Source organism: Hypomesus transpacificus, chromosome 23, assembly GCF_021917145.1.
Source record: "Hypomesus transpacificus isolate Combined female chromosome 23, fHypTra1, whole genome shotgun sequence".
NCBI lineage: Eukaryota > Metazoa > Chordata > Actinopteri > Osmeriformes > Osmeridae > Hypomesus > Hypomesus transpacificus.
Window position 1 is genome coordinate 20,844,612 of NC_061082.1, and position 21,580 is coordinate 20,866,191.

Sequence of the window (21,580 nt, forward strand, 5' to 3'; positions counted from 1 at the left end):
CTGTTTCCTGCCTGATAGAGACGCACCGTGGAAACAGTCTAAGCCGGCCATACGAGGAGGGTGGGGGGCAACCCCTGTTGTCAGCTGTGATGCAATGATTTCATGGTGTGTCATCAGGGCGGTCCATCCTCTTATTGGTTAGGGTGGGTGGTTGCCAGCGCTACGCTGCTGTCAGTCACCAGGCCAGGGTGGTTTTGCCAGAGGGGACTTCTGGATTCACACGTCTTTTGGTCTGAAAATGAAAGTAATAAAAGAAGCCCCCTGTATCAACGTATACGCCCACTCACTCACACACACTCACACACATGTACACACACACATGTGTGTATGTGTGTGTGTACGTGTGTGTGTGTGCTAAGTTCTATGGAGTTTATTCTCTCAAGCTGCCAGTAGAAATCCTGGTCTATTAAAAGCACAACATGAGCAAATAAGAGAACATGAAATCTTTCATATCCCAACCGGGTTTATAGAGAATCTCCCCCTGCCATGACATGCTTGGATGAATACCATTTATGATGTCACAACAGCTATGGAAATGCTCCATAAATCATTCAACCTCGTCCGACTGTTGTGTTTGGGAATCACATACCTCAATACTGTACATGTGCTGCATGTCTGTCTGCCTTTACCTTTCACTGCCTCAAAGCACCTTCAAATGATGTCTGGTTGTCGTACATAGGAGCTGTAAGCGTGATGACATTCCTTGTTTTTCCTCAGAAATTCAGACGAAGAGTACAGGAGTCCACACAAGTCCTGAGGGAACTGGAAATTTCATTACGGACCAATCACATCGGGTGAGTTGTGCAGCGTTGTGTGAACTCTGAATGTCTGAAGCAGTATAAAGGTCGGAGGGAAGATCTTGGCATTCCAGAAGCCCGGAAACACAAAAGCATGTAGAGACTAATGTTGAAGATAACCACCTCCTCCTCCTCTCCAGAGATATGGTTTTCTCCACAACCCCCTGCTCCAGAAAGCCATATGGTCTCGATCTAACGCATGAATGTATAGTGTCAATGGTAAGAAAAGAGCATGAATGTACAATGTCAATGGTAAGAAAAGAGCATGTTTGGGTTAGGGTCCACTGCTTCATTGCTAGCAGTGGAGGAGCTGCTAAAGCCCTAGACACAATCCTCTCTGTTTGTGTCCCCATTGGTGAAGGAGGTAGAAGTACAATGTTAGTGATCGCTTTTCAGATAACGTGAGAACATTCCACAAGTCAGAGGATTTACAGCTGACAGGATTGAACTTGATGTGCAGCATCTCAAAGTGAAGGTGTCAGTGCTGCCCTGCTGTCTGATCTCCTCCTGTGGCCGTTCCTGCTGCTGGGATTCACAGATTCCAGGAAGTCATTTTTGGGGGGAAGTGTGATTGATTGCTTATCAACCCTCAGGGCGAGGGGTGGCAGTGAGGTCAGATGCATGCTGAGATCTGGAGGCAGGATGAGGGACAGCAGGAAGGTGCAGGGGCTGATGGGACAGAGCAAGGTCAGCAGTGATTGGGCGACAGCCCTGACAGGAGAGCATGTGACCTTGTCAAGAACAGGAAGACCTGCGCTCAGAGGTGTGTGTGTGGAGGTGGAGTTTGTGGAGGTGGAGTGTGTGGAGGTGGAGTGTGTGGAGGTGGAGTGAGTGGAGGTGGAGTGTGTGGAGGTGGAGTGTGTGGAGGTGGAGTGAGTGGAGGTGGAGTGTGTAGAGGTGGAGTGAGTGGAGGTGGAGTGTGTGGAGGTGGAGTATGTGGAGGTGGAGTATGTGGAGGTGGAGTGTGTGGAGGTGGAGTGAGTGGAGGTGGAGTGTGTGGAGGTGGAGTGTGTGGAGGTGGAGTGAGTGGAGGTGGAGGTGGAGTGTGTGGAGGTGGAGTGTGTGGAGGTGGAGTGTGTGGAGGTGGAGTGTGTGGAAGTGGAGTGTGTGGAGGTGGAGTGAGTGGAGGTGGAGTGTGTGGAGGTGGGGTGTGTGGAGGTGGAGTGTGTGGAGGTGGAGTGAGTGGAGGTGGAGTAAGTGGAGGTGTAGTGAGTGGAGGTGGAGTGTGTGGAGGTGGAGTGTGTGGAGGTGGAGTGTGTGGAGGTGGAGTGAGTGGAGGTGGAGTGTGTGGAGGTGGAGTGTGTGGAGGTGGAGTGTGTGGAGGTGGAGTGTGTGGAGGTGGAGTGAGTGGAGGTGGAGGTGGGGTGTGTGGAGGTGGAGTGTGTGGAGGTGGAGTGAGTGGAGGTGGAGTGAGTGGAGGTGGAGTGTGTGGAGGTGGAGTGTGTGGTGGTGGAGTGTGTGGAGGTGGAGTGAGTGGAGGTGGAGTGTGTGGAGGTGGAGTGTGTGGAGGTGGAGTGAGTGGAGGTGGAGTGTGTGGAGGTGGAGTGTGTGGAGGTGGAGTGAGTGGAGGTGGAGTGTGTGGAGGTGGGGTGTGTGGAGGTGGGGTGTGTGGAGGTGGGGTGTGTGGAGGTGGAGTGTGTGGAGGTGGAGTGAGTGGAGGTGGAGTGTGTGGAGGTGGAGTGTGTGGAGGTGGAGTGAGTGGAGGTGGAGGTGGGGTGTGTGGAGGTGGAGTGTGTGGAGGTGGAGTGTGTGGAGGTGGAGTGAGTGGAGGTGGAGTGTGTGGAGGTGGAGTGTGTGGTGGTGGAGTGTGTGGAGGTGGAGTGAGTGGAGGTGGAGTGTGTGGAGGTGGAGTGTGTGGAGGTGTAGTGAGTGGAGGTGTAGTGAGTGGAGGTGGAGTGTGTGGAGGTGGAGTGTGTGGAGGTGGAGTGTGTGGAGGTGGGGTGTGTGGAGGTGGGGTGTGTGGAGGTGGAGTGTGTGGAGGTGGAGTGAGTGGAGGTGGAGTGAGTGGAGGTGGAGTGAGTGGAGGTGGAGTGTGTGGTGGTGGAGTGTGTGGAGGTGGAGTGAGTGGAGGTGGAGTGAGTGGAGGTGGAGTGTGTGGAGGTGGAGTGTGTGGAGGTGGAGTGAGTGGAGGTGGAGTGTGTAGAGGTGGAGTGAGTGGAGGTGGAGTGTGTGGAGGTGGAGTATGTGGAGGTGGAGTATGTGGAGGTGGAGTGAGTGGAGGTGGAGTGTGTGGAGGTGGAGTGAGTGGAGGTGGAGTGAGTGGAGGTGGAGTGAGTGGAGGTGGAGTGTGTGGAGGTGGAGTGAGTGGAGGTGGAGGTGGGAGTGTGTGGAGGTGGAGTGTGTGGAGGTGGAGTGTGTGGAGGTGGAGTGTGTGGAGGTGGAGTGTGTGGAGGTGGAGTGTGTGGAGGTGGAGTGAGTGGAGGTGGAGTGTGTGGAGGTGGAGTGTGGAGGTGGAGGTGGAGGTGGAGTGAGTGGAGGTGGAGTGTGTGGAGGTGGAGTGTGTGGAGGTGGGGTGTGTGGAGGTGGAGTGTGTGGAGGTGGGGTGTGTGGAGGTGGGGTGTGTGGAGGTGGGGTGTGTGGAGGTGGAGTGTGTGGAGGTGGAGTGTGTGGAGGTGGGGTGTGTGGAGGTGGAGTGAGTGGAGGTGGAGTGAGTGGAGGTGGAGTGAGTGGAGGTGGAGTGTGTGGAGGTGGAGTGTGTGGAGGTGGAGTGAGTGGAGGTGGAGTGAGTGGAGGTGGAGTGTGTGGAGGTGGAGTGTGTGGAGGTGGAGTGTGTGGAGGTGGAGTGAGTGGAGGTGGGGTTTGTGGTGGTGGAGTATGTGGTGGTGGAGGTGGAGTGTGTGGAGGTGGAGTGAGTGGAGGTGGAGTGAGTGGAGGTGGAGTGTGTGGAGGTGGAGTGTGTGGAGGTGGAGTGTGTGGAGGTGGAGTGGTGGAGGTGGAGTGTGTGGAGGTGGAGTGTGTGGTGGTGGAGTGAGTGGAGTGGAGTGTGTGGAGGTGGAGTGTGTGGAGGTGGAGTGAGTGGAGGTGGAGTGTGTGGAGGTGGAGTGTGTGGTGGTGTGTGTGTGGAGGTGGAGTGTGTGGAGGTGGACTGTGTGGAGGTGGGGTGTGTGGAGGTGGAGTGTGTGGAGGTGGAGTGTGTGGAGGTGGAGTGTGTGGAGGTGGAGTGAGTGGAGGTGGAGTGTGTGGAGGTGGAGTGTGTGGAGGTGGAGTGTGTGGTGGTGGAGTGTGTGGAGGTGGACTGTGTGGAGGTGGAGTGAGTGGAGGTGGAGTGTGTGGAGGTGGAGTGTGTGGAGGCAGCTCACAACAACCCGGCAACACTTGAACACCCCTGCATGTGATGAGCATGGAGTCATGTCTAGGATGACCAGACGTCCTCTTTTACCCGACATGTCCTCATGTCCGTGTATTGCTGCATGCAATACACGACCAGCACTGCCACCCCCCTCCCCACTTCGACGCGACGAAGTGTCCTTTTTTCACAAACTAAAATCTGGTCACCCTAGTCATGTCTCAGGAAGAGAAAGATGTCTAGTGGCACCCATAGAGTATGTGCTTTCTGAAGGACAGCTATTGTTTATGTGGATTATTTTCTGGACGGTTTTAGCGACCTTATGTTACTAAACTAGATTACATACATAATCTACCTAATCTAGATTAGATAACGAAGTATTAGCTATTCCCCCGAGAGGGAGACCGAGGAGGAGGGATGGAGATAGAAGGAGAGAGAAAAAGGGGGGAGACATGGAATGAAGCACGATTCCCTGAAAAGACAGACAGAAGGGGGGAGGAGGAGGGATGGAGAAAGATAAACAGAAGAGGAGGAGGGGGGGGGCAGTGCCAACAGTAAATAATATGCCTTTATTTTCTGAAGTGACAAAGACAAATCTATTGATGATCAACATATAATGGGCAGCTTGTTTCTTTAGTGTCACTGCTGAGTCCAGCACAGCCTGCTCCACTGGCTGTCCCCTCATTACCAACAGCTGTTGGTGTCCACAGGAGGATTGTACTGGGCAGGTCATGGTTCCCATGTGGCTGCTTGACACATCTGCAGCCAGTCCATCCCAAATTAGCAGCTAACAAGTGTAGCTTTATAGTTCACAGTCTCACAGCAGGGGGGGGGGGGGGGGGGGGGGGGTTTTCCTCCAAAAAATAAGTTCTCTATAGAAGGGAGACTGCTGTTGGAATGAAAGGGAGAAAACTGGCGGAGGAAACTGGCGGAAAAACGGCGAATATCGCTAATAAAAAGTTTTTGTCATTGAGGCGGCAGGCGTGTGTTGCTGAGGCGGCCGCCCTAACAGCAAAGTGCTACGGGAAACCCTGTATTTCTAAATTCACGTCACCATAATTACCAGTCAGTACCAGTTCAAAGAATAGGCCCAATAAATAGTTGTGATGTCACCACTAAAGCTGTGGAGGCGAGGATGACGCGGCCTGAGAGTCTCCAGCTCATGTCAGAATCCTGCAAGTTTCTGTGGAAGCGGCAGTGCTCCGATGGGAGCTGGATTGGGGGCTCACTGGGGCTCTGCTGAAGGGTTAGGTTAGGGATGGGGGGGCACTGTGGCTCTGCTGAAGGGTTAGGGATGGGGGGGGGCACTGTGGCTCTGCTGAAGGGTTAGGGATGTGGGGGCACTGTGGCTCTGCTGAAGGGTTAGGGATGGGGGGGCACTGGGGCTCTGCTGAAGGGTTAGGGATGGGGGGGCACTGGCTCTGCTGAAGGGTTAGGGATGGGGGGCTCACTGTGGCTCTGCTGAAGGGGTTAGGGATGGGGGGGCACTGGGGCTCTGCTGAAGGGTTAGGGATGGGGGGGCACTGTGGCTCTGCTGAAGGGTTAGGGATGGGGGGCTCACTGTGGCTCTGCTGAAGGGTTAGGAATGGGGGGGCACTGTGGCTCTGCTGAAGGGTTAGGGATAGGGGGCTCACTGTGGCTCTGCTGAAGGGTTAGGGATGGGGGCTCACTGTGGCTCTGCTGAAGGGTTAGGGATGGGGGGGGCACTGTGGCTCTGCTGAAGGGTTAGGGATGGGGGGGCACTGTGGCTCTGCTGAAGGGTTAGGAATGGGGGGGCACTGTGGCTCTGCTGAAGGGTTAGGGATAGGGGGCTCACTGTGGCTCTGCTGAAGGGTTAGGGATGGGGGCTCACTGTGGCTCTGCTGAAGGGTTAGGGATGGGGGGGCACTGTGGCTCTGCTGAAGGGTTAGGGATGGGGGGGGCACTGTGGCTCTGCTGAAGGGTTAGGGATGGGGGGGGCACTGTGGCTCTGCTGAAGGGTTAGGGATGGGGGGGCACTGTGGCTCTGCTGAAGGGTTAGGGATGGGGGGGGCACTGTGGCTCTGCTGAAGGGTTAGGGATGGGGGGGGCACTGTGGCTCTGCTGAAGGGTTAGGGATGGGGGGGGCACTGTGGCTCTGTTGAAGGTGAGGGAGCCTTGATCATCCTCAGCCCCCCTCCCTCTATCTTGGAAGATAAGAGAGCTCAATATGTTTGTGTGTGCGGACACAGTGTAACCTCTGTGTGTAGAGGAGCTGGTGTGTATGCTTTTGTGCATGTGTGTGTATAGTCTTGTGTGTGTGTGTGTGCTTGCATGCACGTGTGTGTGTGTTTTCTTATGACTGCAAATATATTTCTCCAGTTCTCTAACCCCTTGTCTATCTCATAGGTAAATGATTGAATACCATAAATATGTGTCTGTCAGGGTGATGTTTGCATACAGAGATGTAGCCTACCAAAGGATGTAAGCTTGTTAAATGCACATTGTCCTCTAGAGTAAAGCACAGCTTCTGTGTTTCCACCAGGTGGGTGAGAGAGTTCCTGAACGAGGACAACAAAGGTCTGGATGTTCTGGTGGAATATCTTTCTTTTGCACAGTATGCTGTCACGTAAGTCACTCGCTGGCTGATGCCCTCACACACGCAGCCTGGACACAATGCTCACAATGGCCCTTTTCTGCAGATTCACTGATGCATCCACACGACACTGCTTAGTTGTCAAAAACACTGAGTCACCCAGCACTGGGGCAGGCCCCTTTACGCCAAGTCTGTCTGTCTGTTTGTGTCTCCTTCTCCGTCTCTCTCTCTTTCTCTCTCAATTTTCAATTAAATTAAATTATGCTTTATTGGCATGAATTTGTGAGCATTGTTGCCAAAACCATATAAGATTGAACCTATCAGAATGATGATATGTTTGTTAAACATGAAGAAGAACAATTTTAATATTAACCTAAATGAATTACAACAAGAAAGAAAATGTAATCATTGTGAAATGCAACACATAAGTTACCATGACTACAAGGGGCCTCAACAACCAGGTCCAGCGTGACCCTCTGCCTCTCTCAAGCTATGCAAGGCATACTAAGGGTTAAACATAAATACAATGCCAGCTCCACTGTTTCTACTTTTCCCCCTAAACTATGCATGTCTTCTCATCTCAACTTAATTGAGTAAACCCTGTAATTTTAAAAACAAATTGCGGGAAGTAACATTTTCTATTATTTTAATAGTATATTTCGGCATTGTTGGAGAAAATGTTGTTCAATTTCATTTGAACTACAGTGTTTCCATTTCCTTCGTTCTTTAGCAAACCATCTATTTCCATGGCAACCTTTCTCTATTGCCAGGGTATGGGCACTGACTCTGTACATAGTAAAGATATTTATTTTCTTTAAGTTTTTACATTTAAGATGTTCAGCTAATTTAATTTCTCTATCCAAAATTCTGTCTTTCTCTGTCTATCTTCTGTTTTTCCCTCCCTCCCTTCCCTCCCTCCCTCCCCTCCTCTCTCTCTCTCTCTCTCTTTCTTGCTGCGTGGTATAAATACGTTCTATTCATAGAAGACTTGATACCAGTCACAGGGTTTCCATTTAGAAGCAATGGTCTCATTTTTAAAGTGCAGTTAGTCGTAATTCTCTTCTCTGGCGCTGTTATAAGGACCTTTCCACGTCTCTTTACAGTTTTTTTTATTCGCTTTGGAACTATTTTCACAAGTATGTGGTAAAACCTCACAACTGTTAGTACAAAACTCAAAGCAGATAATCAAAAAGTCTGTTTTTTCAAACATGTAATCACATGTTCAATTGACAAAGTACAATGCACAAAATACACAATCACTTTCACCGCACCTAATCAGTGTGTCATCAGAGAAATACCTTTCATATGAAGTAATTGTCTTTCACAATACAATGCTCACAATACTTTTGATATGCTTCCCATCTAGTTTGTGTAAATACATTTGACCAACACTTAATCTAACAGATTTTAATGGTTAATCACTGAACCGTTTGTTAAACCTACATATTTTCGGTTCAGCAATAAACAGTATATCGATTTTGAGAACTAAAGAAATAGAATGTTCTTTTTGTACAAACATATAAATTGCTGTAAGCACCCATGATGAATACTCGTTATTGCTACTTGTTTTCAAACTGGGGTAACCACAATTAGTCATTAGATATACGTAAAAGTGGGGGCGTAAACACTGGCAATTTCTTTCAACATGGAGCAGGATAGACAGCAAGGAATAGGAAGAGCTCGTGGACAAAAGATCTGTCAGAGGTGGGCATGGGCACCAACAGAGAGGTCAGAGAGGTGGGCATGGGCACCAACAGAGAGGTCAGAGAGGTGGGCATGGGCACCAACAGAGAGGTCAGAGAGGTGGGCATGGGCACCAACAGAGATGTCAGAGAGGTGGGCATGGGCACCAACAGAGAGGTCAGAGAGGTGGCATGGGGCCTCTAAATGTTATGTTTTGTTACATACGTAATTGAAAGTATACCTATGTTACAATTATATCTGAAAAATACTGTAGTATAAAAACGAATTTGGCCAAATGATTGTAGACAATGTCTTCATTGATCCTTCACTTGATTACACATCGGATGGATTTTGGAATTGATAGATTATGTAAATGTGAGTAATGTAAGTGTATTGCCTAATGTGAAACTGTAATCTGTTTTTTACATAGTACTGTAGCATATTATTTCAGCACTACTAAGGCCGATTTGAAACATGTATCTTGCATTGTTTACTGTTGGATGAACTGATTGTTAAAAGTACTAAACTGAAAGAAGATCATACTGTTGTGTTTCGGTGATTAAACCAAATGTTACCATTACATATTACAATAATCTTGTGTTTCAAACAATGACTATGTGGACTGAAAGCATTCCATCAGGTTTTGAAAAGCGACGGATACCCCTTTGCCGTGATTGGTCCGCGACGACATCATTTCCAAACAACATCATTTCCGACTTCGACAGAAAGGCGTTTTCTCTAAGGTCTTCTTCTTGAAAGACGTCTGTGATGAGAACTTCTTGGAGAGAAAGTTTATTATGAGCTAGTTTATGCTCTACTCTAGCGAATTCAGAAACCTGAGTTTGTTGTCTGTGCACTGACTGCCACAGTTTAGTGACCTAGAGTAGTACATTGTAGTTTTGACTGTACATACAGTTTGTATGGATCTTTTTGTTTCCAATTATATCAGTCTTTTTGTTTATCATTTTTCACATTGGATTATACACTTGGTGGTGGAGAAATGAATTCACAAAACCAGAGCCTTGTCTATATCGTATCGTCTCGTCACATGATCAAATAGAGACTTGCAATTGCACAACAATATACATATTACCCAGCAATCATCATTGCTGATCACAAAAATACCGAAGAAAATAAGAACGTATTCATTTCTTGGAATCGTTTTTTAATAGTTTCTATAGTGTATATAAGATAAGCATATCATTTTGTTATAGAGTGCTACTATTTTCCCCACAAATAATACCTACCATGATAGAGATAAGTTTGCTCTTTCAGGTGGTTATATTGCATTAGACACAGTTTAATATAATATTATGTGACTGCACCTGCTACACTCATTGTCTGACTAGTGACAGCTGGTAGGAGGGTCACGTGTGATGAGAGGTGGGAGATAAACAACGACGATTTCTAACTTACAAAGACGCAACAAAGCAACGTGTTTTCGACAAAAAAACGCTTCAGAACCTACTGTTCTGGCGGTGAATTGTTTTCAGGACCCCTAGCCTTCGGAGAACCATAAAGGCAACAGAAATGCTAATTAATCCGTCCTATCCGGCGGCCCGCCCATCCGTAACGGAGTTTGAGTACCATACTGGCACCTTAACCCTAACCCTGCCGTACTGATAGCCCTAACCCTGCCATGCTGATAGCCCTAACCCTGCCGTGCTGATAGCCCTAACCCTGCCGTGCTGATAGCCTTAACCCTGCCGTGCTGATAGCCCTAACCCTAACCCTGCCGTGCTGATAGCCCTAACCCTGCCGTGCTGATAGCCCTAACCCTGCCGTGCTGATAGCCCTAACCCTAACCCTGCCGTGCTGATTGCCCTAACCCTGCCGTGCTGATAGCCCTAACCCTGCCGTGCTGATAGCCCTAACCCTAACCCTGCCGTGCTGATAGCCCTAACCCTGCCGTGCTGATAGCCCTAACCCTAACCCTGCCGTGCTGATAGCCCTAACCCTGCCGTGCTGATAGCCCTAACCCTAACCCTGCCGTGCTGATAGCCCTAACCCTGCCGTGCTGATAGCCCTAACCCTAACCCTGCCGTGCTGATAGCCCTAACCCTAACCCTTGTTGGACACCCACACCTCTCAGGTGTCATCCTGTCATTGTGAACAAGTACACAGTCTGTCTGTGGGAGTTTCCTTTTGGCATGTGACGGAGTGGGTATATATAGAATATGCACCTTCTACATGCACACATGCACAAGCACACACAAACACACTCTCACAATCACACACATTCACAAGCTCACACAAACACACACTCACAATCACACGCTCACAATCACACGCACACGCTCATAAGCACACACACACACACTCACAAGCTCACACAAACATAGTGTGTCCCTGTTACAGATTTGACGGAGATGGTGTTGAGAGTAGTACAGACAGCTTTGTGGACAAGACCAAACCCTGGAGCCGCTCCATAGAGGACCTCCATGGAGGAGGACCCCTCCTCACCCCCCCCACCAGTGGCAACAACCTGTCCCGTATAGGACGCCACTCAACGCTACGGTACCAGCATCACACACGCACACCTGCTCGCACACGCACACACATGCTCGCACACACACACGTCAATCACACACATCAACGGATTGAACACAGCCACTAAAGTGGTTAATCATTCTAAATCATTACATCATAGGCTGAAGCTTATTGTGGTGTACTTGCCTTCGGCGAGCACAAACCATTATTATCTCACATATATATTTATTATTTATTATTATTGTTTATTTTCGCGCCCCTAAGGCTCAGTCAATATTTGGACAACATAGACAACGTCGATGTCAAAAGGTTCGTTTTGGTCGCGATTGCGTTGGTTCTATTGGGATTTATGTTCCGTGGCACGGTTTAGGTTTTAATTAAGTTTTTGTGGCAAAAGTGAAGCTAACGGTGGCTAACTTGCTAGCCACAGTCACTGACGCTACTCACGTTACTAATGTCACGAAATATCGCGTGACTACCTCTAGTAGAACATTAGTTTAGCAGCTCGTTAACTTCTGGGAGATAGCTAGGCTAACTGCTTTACTGCAAGGGAGCTGCAGAAACGCCACAAGCAAATAGGCCAGGGTGATAACTATTTACTCATTTTACTTTGTGATATGAAAAACATTATAAGCTGATATAAGGAAGTAGTTACATCTACTTTCGAAAACATTAGTCTACTATTTCACTGAAGCATTAGCATCATGACATTAGCCTCTGTTGTCCGGGCAACACATACTACAGCGGTCTATGATGCATCTGTTTTCAATTGTTAAAATAAACATTCCTCACAATTACATTTTCGTTGTAGGATTTATTATGACATTAGATTACAAGTAAACGAAATGAAATTATCATTACCTGTGGTTTCAAACCAGTGTAGCTTACTGTAACGCTGTACTGTTAGTAGCTAAAAAAAAACATCTCCACAGCTGTTTACAGAAGCCTACGTAGGAAGTCAATGATGTTCGGCATTACCCTTACTTAAATCAAAAGTCTTTCAATACGTGAAACTATCTGACTAGTGACTACTAACCCGAACTCCATTGCCACAGCCTAAACTTCAATCTGTTCATGAAAATAATTCATTTCAGCCTAGACCTTACAACGGAAGTAACGTTAAATCAAATTCAACCAACGCAATCGCTACCAAGACAGTCTCGTAGTAGTTGTAGCCTACAATTTACCGGGGCAGCTTCTCCACGCAGCAGGGCTATATCGCATTTTGCCTTGTTACTGACAATGATCGCTACCACTGACACTTTTATGAATGAGTGATTTTCCCCTAAATAAATGTCAAGCTTATTTACGTTTTTGGGAGAATTTTTTCAGTTAGCAGATGATACTATTTGAATCGCGATTCCATCTGAGATAGCTACTGCTGGTAAGGTCGTTGTTAAAATAAATTTCAAAGGGGGTTCTTTATTAATGAATGAATGCAATATGAGTAGGCTAAATGCCTGAAAATATCACGAGAAGGGAAAAACTTACAATGACGTTTAAATCATAGAGATTAGGTCAATTTTTATACCGGTCTGATCACCATTCCCTCTTGCAGGGGAAATGACAAGACTATTTCATTCTACTCTTCACTCTTAGTATTTTGAGTTGTAAATGAGCAGAAAAGAATATGCTTTTAAATCTATGTAATCTTAATAAATAATAAGTAGGCTATGCATTTTAATATAAAATATACAGAAATATCAGTTGTAAAATGTAATTTAAATACGGACCCCTGCAAGTAAGCAAGCACACCCTACAATTTCCCCAGAAATTGTACCCCCTCTTGTTGTACTTATTGTATCCTTCACACTTAACAACCTTACCCTAACTCTATTTAGAACTACAAATACATTTTCTTCTGTTGATTGTTGAGGTTTTTTGACTGTTTTGGCATTGATAAAGGCCATCAAATCTAGAAATAACTTAAGCATAATAGCCTAAATTATGGCTAGGGGAGTCAGGTGGCTGAGCGGTTAGAGCTATGGGCTAGTATTCTGAAGGTTGGCTGATCGATTCCCGGCCGGTGCACATGACTTGTGTCCTTGGGCAAGGCACTTCACCCTACTTGCCTCGGGGAGAATGTCCCTGTACTTACTGTAAGTCGCTCTGGATAAGAGCGTCTGCTAAATGACTAAATGTAAATCAATGTAATCCTTTTAAAACAAAAGACTGCTATGTGCGGTGGAATTGCTAGCTCTACTTCCAACCCTCTACTTGTTATACTCAGTTTACTAACCCTAACCCTAACTACTTGAGACTGGCCACCTGTGAGTGCTTTGGGACGGCGGAGAAGCAAGGGGTCCAATTATGGTATAATTGTAACAATGAACTAAAATAATGTAGTTATGTGTAAATTTAACTCAATGTTCCGAAATATTATCTTTGAAAGATACAAAAATATTTGACCAACCCTGAGATGTGACTGATAATTATGATCCGTCTTTGTTTTGTTTATGTGTCTCTGTTTTATGATGTTGTGTTTCTTATTATATCATTATTATATTATATTTCTGTTTGTTTATCTAATTGCTTTCCTGGATATGTTTAGGGTGTTTTTAGCCATATTTTGTCTCCAACAATGCCATTTCGCTCTCCCACACAGCAGCTGTTACAGATATGCAAATTATGCGACAACGTCATTTAGCAACTTTTAGCAGCTTTTAGAACAGCCAATAGCTACGTTCCTTACTGAGGTGTTGTTCCTAATCTTTGATGTGAATGTCGATAACCTAAATGTGTTTACTTTTTGAGTTACGGTCATGTTTTTATGCAAATAAGCTGTTGCAGCTAGCTGTTGTAATAAGCATGTTGTAAAGCAAGGGAGCATAGTCTAGTTTAAAAGTACTTGAAACATTAAAACATTTATGGAAAATAAATCATAAAGTCAGTAGTTTCACAAACCTCCCTTAAAGCGGAAATCTGGCATTATTGAACTCATAGCCGTATCGAAGAAGCTTATAAGGAAGCTAAGCTCAACTAAGCTAAAGAACGAGAATTTTTTGTACAACATAACTTAACTTGTGCTTAATTTATTGGGTGAATCTGCTGTTGTAAAATTAGTTGCCATCATCAAAGTTCAGATTCTTCTTCAGACTAGTTTGATAAGAAAAGGATTAAACACAGTCGATATTCAGTCTGTTATTGCTGCTCTTGTTCAAGTTTGATTATTTAACCATTCGACTCTAGGTTTCAGTAGTCATTGTTCAAAACAAAGAAAGGTGGTCAGATCAGGTCGAGATGTCAGGACAGAACTGTCTGTTTGCACCATGCAGTGGCAAAGATGGTGAGTTAGTAATCCAATCCACATGAATACATATGCACAAACACCTCACACACATGCTCACATACACACACATCAATCACACACATGTGATATTTACACGTGTATACATAATGCACATACACCATACATGCACATATATACACACACAGGTGTGCACCCACGTCAATCACACACATAAACATATGCGCCCACACACACACACGTATGCAGACATACACACGCGTGTCACACCTACCAATGGCTTGATGTATGCTGACTGTGGTGGTGAACCAGTCTAAACACAAGCCCTGCTATCATGGCTACATGTGTGTGTGTTATGACGGTCACTCATTTCATGTGATGTCTGAAAAGCCCCTTTATAAAGTCATAAGGCCTGAAAATCTATAAATGGCTTAAGTGTTTGTTGGCTGGCAGGGTCATTCTCCGCCTGTCTAAGGATTGCTGACTTTACATGACCTTTTCATGAAGTGTGATCTGGTGTCTCGTTGCGTCCCTCTCTAATATGCCTCTTTAAAAGAAAGGGACTATTATATTTAGTAATAAAACATTTTAATGAAACAGGGTTTCATTGGGATTAGGCTGCCAAACACAGTTAATGCTGTGTAAAACATAATCTCATCCAATTACGACTATTTTTGACTCTGGTTTAACCCTGATATTCTCATAACGTCTGGCTTCCTTACACCTCAGACTAGAAGAGCTGATCCCACGGTGTTCCTGCTGTTAGCTCTCCTATATCTCCTAACCCTAAACCCGGTGTTAGCTCTCCTATATCTCCTAACCCTAAACCCGGTGTTAGCTCTCCTATATCTCCTAACCCTAACCCTGGTGTTAACTCTGCAACAAGGCCAAGGACTCCCACTGACATTCATTCATTTATTTAACTATTATAAATCGATCTAATGGCAATTACACTATCCATAAGCCACCTTATCTCAGTATCTGATTGCACTATGTTGACCACTCATGCTGCTCATTTTTATTCTTATTCTTATATATATTTTATTTTATATTAAATTGTTTTATTCTTAGATTGTTTAGTTCTTATGAATAGTTAAACTTTTGTACCTTTACTTAACCTTAACTGAATTTAAGATTTGTATGTGTTTAGTGTTTGCACCTCCCTGCCACAGTAAATTCTGTGTTTGTATAACATACATGGCGAATAAACCAAATTCTGATTCTGATCCTATATCTCCTAACCCTGGTGTTAGCTCTCCTATATCTCCTAGCCTAGCTGTATCTACAGTAGAGATATCAGTGTTACAGCTGTATCTACAGAGATATCAGAGTGTTACAGCTGTATCTACAGTAGAGATATCAGTGTTACAGCTGTATCTACAGTAGAGATATCAGAGTGTTACAGCTGTATCAACAGTAGAGATATCAGTGCAATGCCCATCCAAAAGTGTGTGCGTATGTGTGTGTGTATGTGTGTGTGTATGTGTGTGTGTATGTGTGTGTGTATGTGTGTGTGTATGTGTGTCAGGGATGTAAACTATTTGCCTTCCTGTACTTCTGCCCCACTAGTGCTTGAAGTGGCAGTTCTGCATTTAGAGCCAATACCGTATTTTTGGGAAATAAAGCCGCGGTTTATACCCCGACATTACATTTTTCTTGTGGTGGTGAAGCTTATATTTCGAAGCGGCTTATAGAAAGTTTTTATAAGAAAACAGGCTTCAAAATGTACTAATGAGAAGGCTAACAAGTAACACTAGTATGGTAGTAGCATTGCTATGAGTATTATGCCAGCTAACTTAGCCCGGAAGCTAACTAAAACCAGCTAGCTACCGTTTCGGAAAAATAACTTGCGCTTTGGGGACAGTCGGAAATGTTTAGAACTCACTAGTGTAAAGGTAAATATGAGTTAATTCCCAGGCAGTAGAAAAGAAACATTACGCCCTTACTTTCGTTTTCGAAGTGTGTTGCTTTGGATAAAAGCGTCTGCAAAAAAATTAAGAAATGTGTTACACAACGGCATGCTGTAAGAATGCCTATACTCGTGCATTGCTTGCTATCATTGTTCTCGTACCAAGTGCGGCATATATTCCAGTGCGATTTATACTCAGATTTACAATCACAAAGCTCCCATTCTGGTGGGGTGCGGTTTATAGAAAATGCTATGTGCAGATGCTTGATAGCCTGTAGTTATATAGGTGTGTACAATTGTGTAAGACTTCTCATACATCTACTAAAACTCTGTACTATTCTTTAGTTTCCTCCATGCTCAGAAAGAGATGTCAAGGTAATTTAACACTGATGTTAGGATTAAGATAGATTTTTATTTACTAGCCTTTTAGATATTCACTTTATGTTTCCAATGTATATAAACACAGTAACTGTGTTGGGTCTGTGGCTCCTCATTAACAGGATGCTCCTTTGTGTTTTCCGAACCCTTTTCCGTCTGCCTAAAGGACTCCCTGCTTGGTGAAGTGTCCACGGAGATGGTACAGTAGAGCTCACGTTTAGTGTTTGTGCTTCTAGAAGTGTGTGGGTCGTCCACATAGATAAGTTGGGTTGTAGACCTTCTAGTTGTGTTGTGTTGTAGTCAGATGCTATTTGGAAAAGCCCATCCTTTCATTATACCTCACAGAAAACATAGCTGGAAGCCTGAGAAGAATGTTTATGGTTTGTGAGCAACGCTGGACTTGTCAAAGCAGGCCTGTCTGTTGCATAATAACAATGAACTGTTTTGTCATTGAGTGTTGCTCACCGTGATTCGTATCTTAATATGGAGATGTGGTTTCCATGCTTGTTCTTCTATCACCTGCTAACAGACAGGATGTTTAGGTGTAATGACGTTTGACTAAATAATAGCCTTTGTGTTCAATAGTGTTTATGAGGCAGTGTTCCAGCAGATGTTGCCTGGAGCATGCTGTAGAAATATATTCATACACATACAGTCTAGTCTTAGGCAGATACAGTTCCTTCATTCTTTCTGATATTTCAGTGCTATTGTGTGTTTTCTACTTGTTACATCTGTACCTATTCTAGAACTGTGCACGGTGTCACCTGGACTCCTACATTTCCTTCTGGATCCGTAATGTGAATTGAGTTGATTGATTTGGTTTGTGAAGAGACATGGCTAGTATCACATAGACTTCACATCTGCCTCAATAGAACAAATAACATACTCTCATAAACACACCTAAACACACACACTCTTACACACACTAACACACACTGTACCACACATCCAAATACACTAACCCCCACACACACAAGCTACACACACACACAACACACTGTAAAACGCACACACAAAGACACTCATAAAAGAGCACACACACATTCTCAGCCTGCTTGCACAAGCCAGTGTTACTGCATGTTGTTGAGCTCCACACTAGCCAGTGTTACTGCATGTTGTTGAGCTCCACACAGGCCAGTGTTACTGCATGTTGTTGAGCTCCACACAGGCCAGTGTTACTGCATGTTGTTGAGCTCCACACAGGACCAGAGGTTGCGGCTGTTTCACAAAAATCTTTCCAATTGTTCAGTTTCTACCCACAGGGACATGAGGAACTATAGATCATCCTGGTGAGAAGTCTCGCTCTCTCGCTCTGTTGCTCACACACCGAACACACACACACACACACACTCTCTCTCTTCCCATGTCTTGACTTAGGTCATTGCCCGGTGGCATCAGTGTTTCTCTGTGGTCAAAAGGATGTTTGACTGTTTTTACCAGAATTCCTGGTTGGTAGAGCCTTCAGACGGCCCAAAATATACCCTGTGATCCTTTGTTTGTGTGCCTGTGTTTCTGTGTGTGTTTGAGTGCCTGTGTGTGTGTGTTTTCTGCTCTGATTGTGAGAGGTGCACCAGGAGGCCCCCTCTGGTTTAGTCTCCACACAGCCGAGGTCATCTCTGCCCTGCATGCAAATGTTGCATAGTTAAATGAAAACAATGGTGCGGACCGCCTTGCACCCTCTAGCAGGGCTGTAGATAATACAGCCTTTCTGGCTGTTGGTGTAAGGTGTCATGGAGCTAAAGGATTGTTCTTAAAGGTTTCTTAAAGGGCGGGGCTGGAGTGGCAGATATAGGGGGCTGCAGTCTGCAAACGGCATCTGTTTTCTTGTTGTTTGCCCCAAGTCCATGTGTTCTGTGTATGTAGGAACCCAGTGGTTCTAACTGATGTCTGTCCGTGTGTGCGTGGGTGTGTTTGTGTGTTGCAGTTGTAACACGCTCCCCAGCAGGCGGACGCTGAAGAACTCCAGGATGGTGTGTAAGAAGGACGACGTCCACGTCTGCATCATGTGCCTCCGAGCCATCATGAACTACCAGGTGACCCCCTCTCTCTCTCTGCACCCTGTGACCCTAACTTTTTTATCCCTCTCTCTCTCTCTCTGCACCCTGACCCTAAACTCTCTCTCCGTCTCTCTGCACCCTGACCCTAACCCCTCCCTCTCTCCCTCTCTGCACCCTGACCCTAACCTCTCTCTGTACCTCTCTCTCTGCACCCTGACCCTAACCTCTCTCTCTCTCTCTTTGCACCCTGACCCTAACCTCTCTCTCTCCCTTTCTCTGCACCCTGACCCTAACCTCTCTCTCTCTCCCTATACACCCTGACCCTAACCTCTCTCTCTCTCTACACCCTGACCCTAACCTCTCTCTCTCCCTCTCTCCCTCTGCACCCTGACCCTAACCTCTCTCCCTCTCTCTGCACCCTGACCCTAACCTCTCTCTCTCTCTCTCTCTCTCTCTCTCTCTCTGCACCCTGACCCTAACCTCTCTCTCTCCTTCTCTCTCTCTGCACCCTGACCCTAACCTCTCTCTCTCCCTCTCTCCCTCTGCACCCTGACCCTAACCTCTCTCTCTCCCTCTCTCTCTCTGCACCCTGACCCTAACCTCTCCCTCTGCACCCTGACCCTAACCTCTCTCTCTCTCTCTCTCTCTCTGCACCCACACTGTACACACACGCAAATAAACATGCACACACACCAGACATGCATGCCACCCACACACAGAAACACACACCCACACACAGAAACTCACACTCACACACAGAAACACACACTCACACACAGAAACACACACTCACACACAGAAACACACACTCACACACAGAAACACACACTCACACACAGAAACACACAGAAACACACATCCATTCATCTTCAGCCGGTTGTCATTTGTAGTCCTGCCATGTTTAGTCTGACTCTAACCCTAGCCCTTTCATTTGTCAAGTGTGTTGTATGATGTAAAAGGAGGCACCCCCCCCCCCCCCTGTATATTAACTGGCCTGTTCTCTCTCTCCATCCCTCCTGTCATGTTCCAGTATGGCTTCAACATGGTCATGTCGCACCCTCATGCTGTGAATGAAATTGCACTTAGTCTCAACAATAAGAACCCTAGGTAAGTTCTAGTGGTACTGGGATGGAGGCTGGGTCTTGTGGAGGCTGGGCCTCATAGAGGCTGGAGTGGAGGGTGGGGTACAGGCTGGGCTAGAGGCTGGGGTACAGGTTGGGGTTGAGGCTGGCCCTGCAGTTATTTTCAGCAGGTGAGAGGCTGGGGTAGAGGCAGGTGTGGAGGCTGGGGTAGAGGCTGGTGCTGTAGTTTTTATCAGCAGGCGTGGATGCTGGGGTAGAGGCTGGGGTAGAAACAGGCCCTGTAGTTATCAGCAGGTGTGGAGGCTGGGGTAGAGGCTGGCGCTGTAGTTATTATCAGCAGGTGTGGAGGCTAGGGTAGAGGCTGGGTAGAGGCTGGTGCTGTAGTTATTATCAGCTGGTGTGGAGGCTGGGGTAGAGGCTGGGTAGAGGTTGGTGCTGTAGTTATTATCAGCAGGTTTGGAGGCTGGGGTAGAGGCTGGGTAGAGGCTGGTGCTGTAGTTATTATCAGCAGGAGTGGAGGCTGGGGTAGAGGCTGGGTAGAGGCTGGCGCTGTAGTTATTATCAGCAGGTGTGGAGGCTGGGGTAGAGGCTGGTGCTGTAGTTATTATCAGCAGATGTGGAGGCTGGGTTAGAGGCTGGGTATAGGCTGTGCTGTAGTTTTTATCAGCAGGTGTGGAGGCTGGGGTAGAGGCTGGGGTAGAGGCTGGTGCTTTAGTTATTATCAGCAGGTGTGGAGGCTGGGGTAGAGGCTGGTGCTGTAGTTATTATCAGCTGGTGTGGAGGCTGGGGTAGAGACTGGTGCTGTAATTATTATCATCTGGTGTGGAGGCTGGGGTAGAGGCTGGTGCTGTAGTTATTATCAGCTGGTGTGGAGGCTGGGGTAGAGGCTGGGTAGAGGCTGGTGCTGTAGTTATTATCAGCTGGTGTGGAGGCTGGGGTAGAGGCTGGGTAGAGGCTGGCGCTGTAGTTATTATCAGCTGGTGTGGAGGCTGGGGTAGAGGCTGGGTAGAGGCTGACACTGTAGTTATTATCAGCTGGTGTGGAGGCTGGGGTAGAGGCTGGCACTGTAGTTATTATCAGCTGGTGTGGAGGCTGGGGTAAAGGCTGGGTAGAGGCTGGCGCTGTAGTTATTATCAGCTGGTGTGGAAGCTGGGGTAAAGGCTGGGTAGAGGCTGGCGCTGTAGTTATTATCAGCTAGTGTGGAGGCTGGGGTAAAGGCTGGGTAGAGGCTGGCACTGTAGTTATTATCAGCTGGTGTGGAGGCTGGGTAGAGGCTGGTGCTGTAGCTATTATCAGCTGGTGTGGAGGCTGGGTAGAGGCTGGGTAGAGGTTGGTGCTGTAGTTATTATCAGCAGGTGTGGAGGCTGGGGTAGAGGCTGGGTAGAGGTTGGTGCTGTAGTTATTATCAGCAGGTGTGGAGGCTGGGGTAGAGGCTGGGGAGAGGCTGGTGCTGTAGTTATTATCAGCAGGTGTGGAGGTTGGTGCTGTAGTTATTATCAGCTGGTGTGGAGGCTGGGTTAGAGGCTGGGTAGAGGCTGGTGCTGTACATTTACATTTATGCATTTAGCAGACGCTTTCATCCAAAGTGACTTCCAAGAGAGAGCTTTACAAAAGAGCATAGGTCACTGATCATAACAACGAGGTAGTCCCAAAACATTGCAAGTAGCCAAAACATGAAGTATACATTGTGAAAAACTAAACAAGTGCCAAAGGGAAGACCCATAAGAGCATGTAGTTATACAAGTCACAAATTAAAACAACATGAACCCCAAAAAGTGCAAGAATGTACCTGTAGAAGAATAATCAACAGTAAAATATTTCAAAGCGAGTACAAGGGTTCAAGAGTTAACTTTGTTATAACTAACCTACAAGAGCAACAAGTCTCTCAATAAGAGTCATTGTGATCCTGGAGGAAACTAACATCAGGTCCAGCCAAGCATTCCTAAGTGCCGTTGTACTCCCGGAACAAGTGCGTCTTGAGCCTTTTCTTGAAGGTGGAGAGACAGTCAGTGTCCCTGATGGAGGTGGGGAGCTGGTTCCACCATTGGGGGGCCAGGCAGGAGAAGAGCTTGTGTTGGGACCGGGCGGTCTTGAGCGGTGGGATCACCAGGCGGTTGTCTGAAGAAGACCGTAGGTGACGGGTGGGGGTGTAAGGTT

General features: G+C 46.7%; 1 protein-coding gene across 3 annotated transcripts in view; it reads left to right on the top strand.

The window, feature by feature from the left end:
- fmnl2a (formin-like 2a) overlaps positions 1 to 21,580 on the top strand; it is a 74,088-nt gene that overhangs the window by 26,896 nt on the left and 25,612 nt on the right. For all 3 annotated transcript variants that reach the window (XM_047046068.1, XM_047046069.1, XM_047046071.1), the window contains exons 4-8: positions 718 to 794; positions 6,587 to 6,670; positions 10,679 to 10,837; positions 18,269 to 18,377; positions 19,372 to 19,448. In XM_047046068.1, the coding sequence (XP_046902024.1) occupies positions 718 to 794; positions 6,587 to 6,670; positions 10,679 to 10,837; positions 18,269 to 18,377; positions 19,372 to 19,448 (506 nt within the window). The remainder of the gene's footprint in view (positions 1 to 717; positions 795 to 6,586; positions 6,671 to 10,678; positions 10,838 to 18,268; positions 18,378 to 19,371; positions 19,449 to 21,580) is intronic.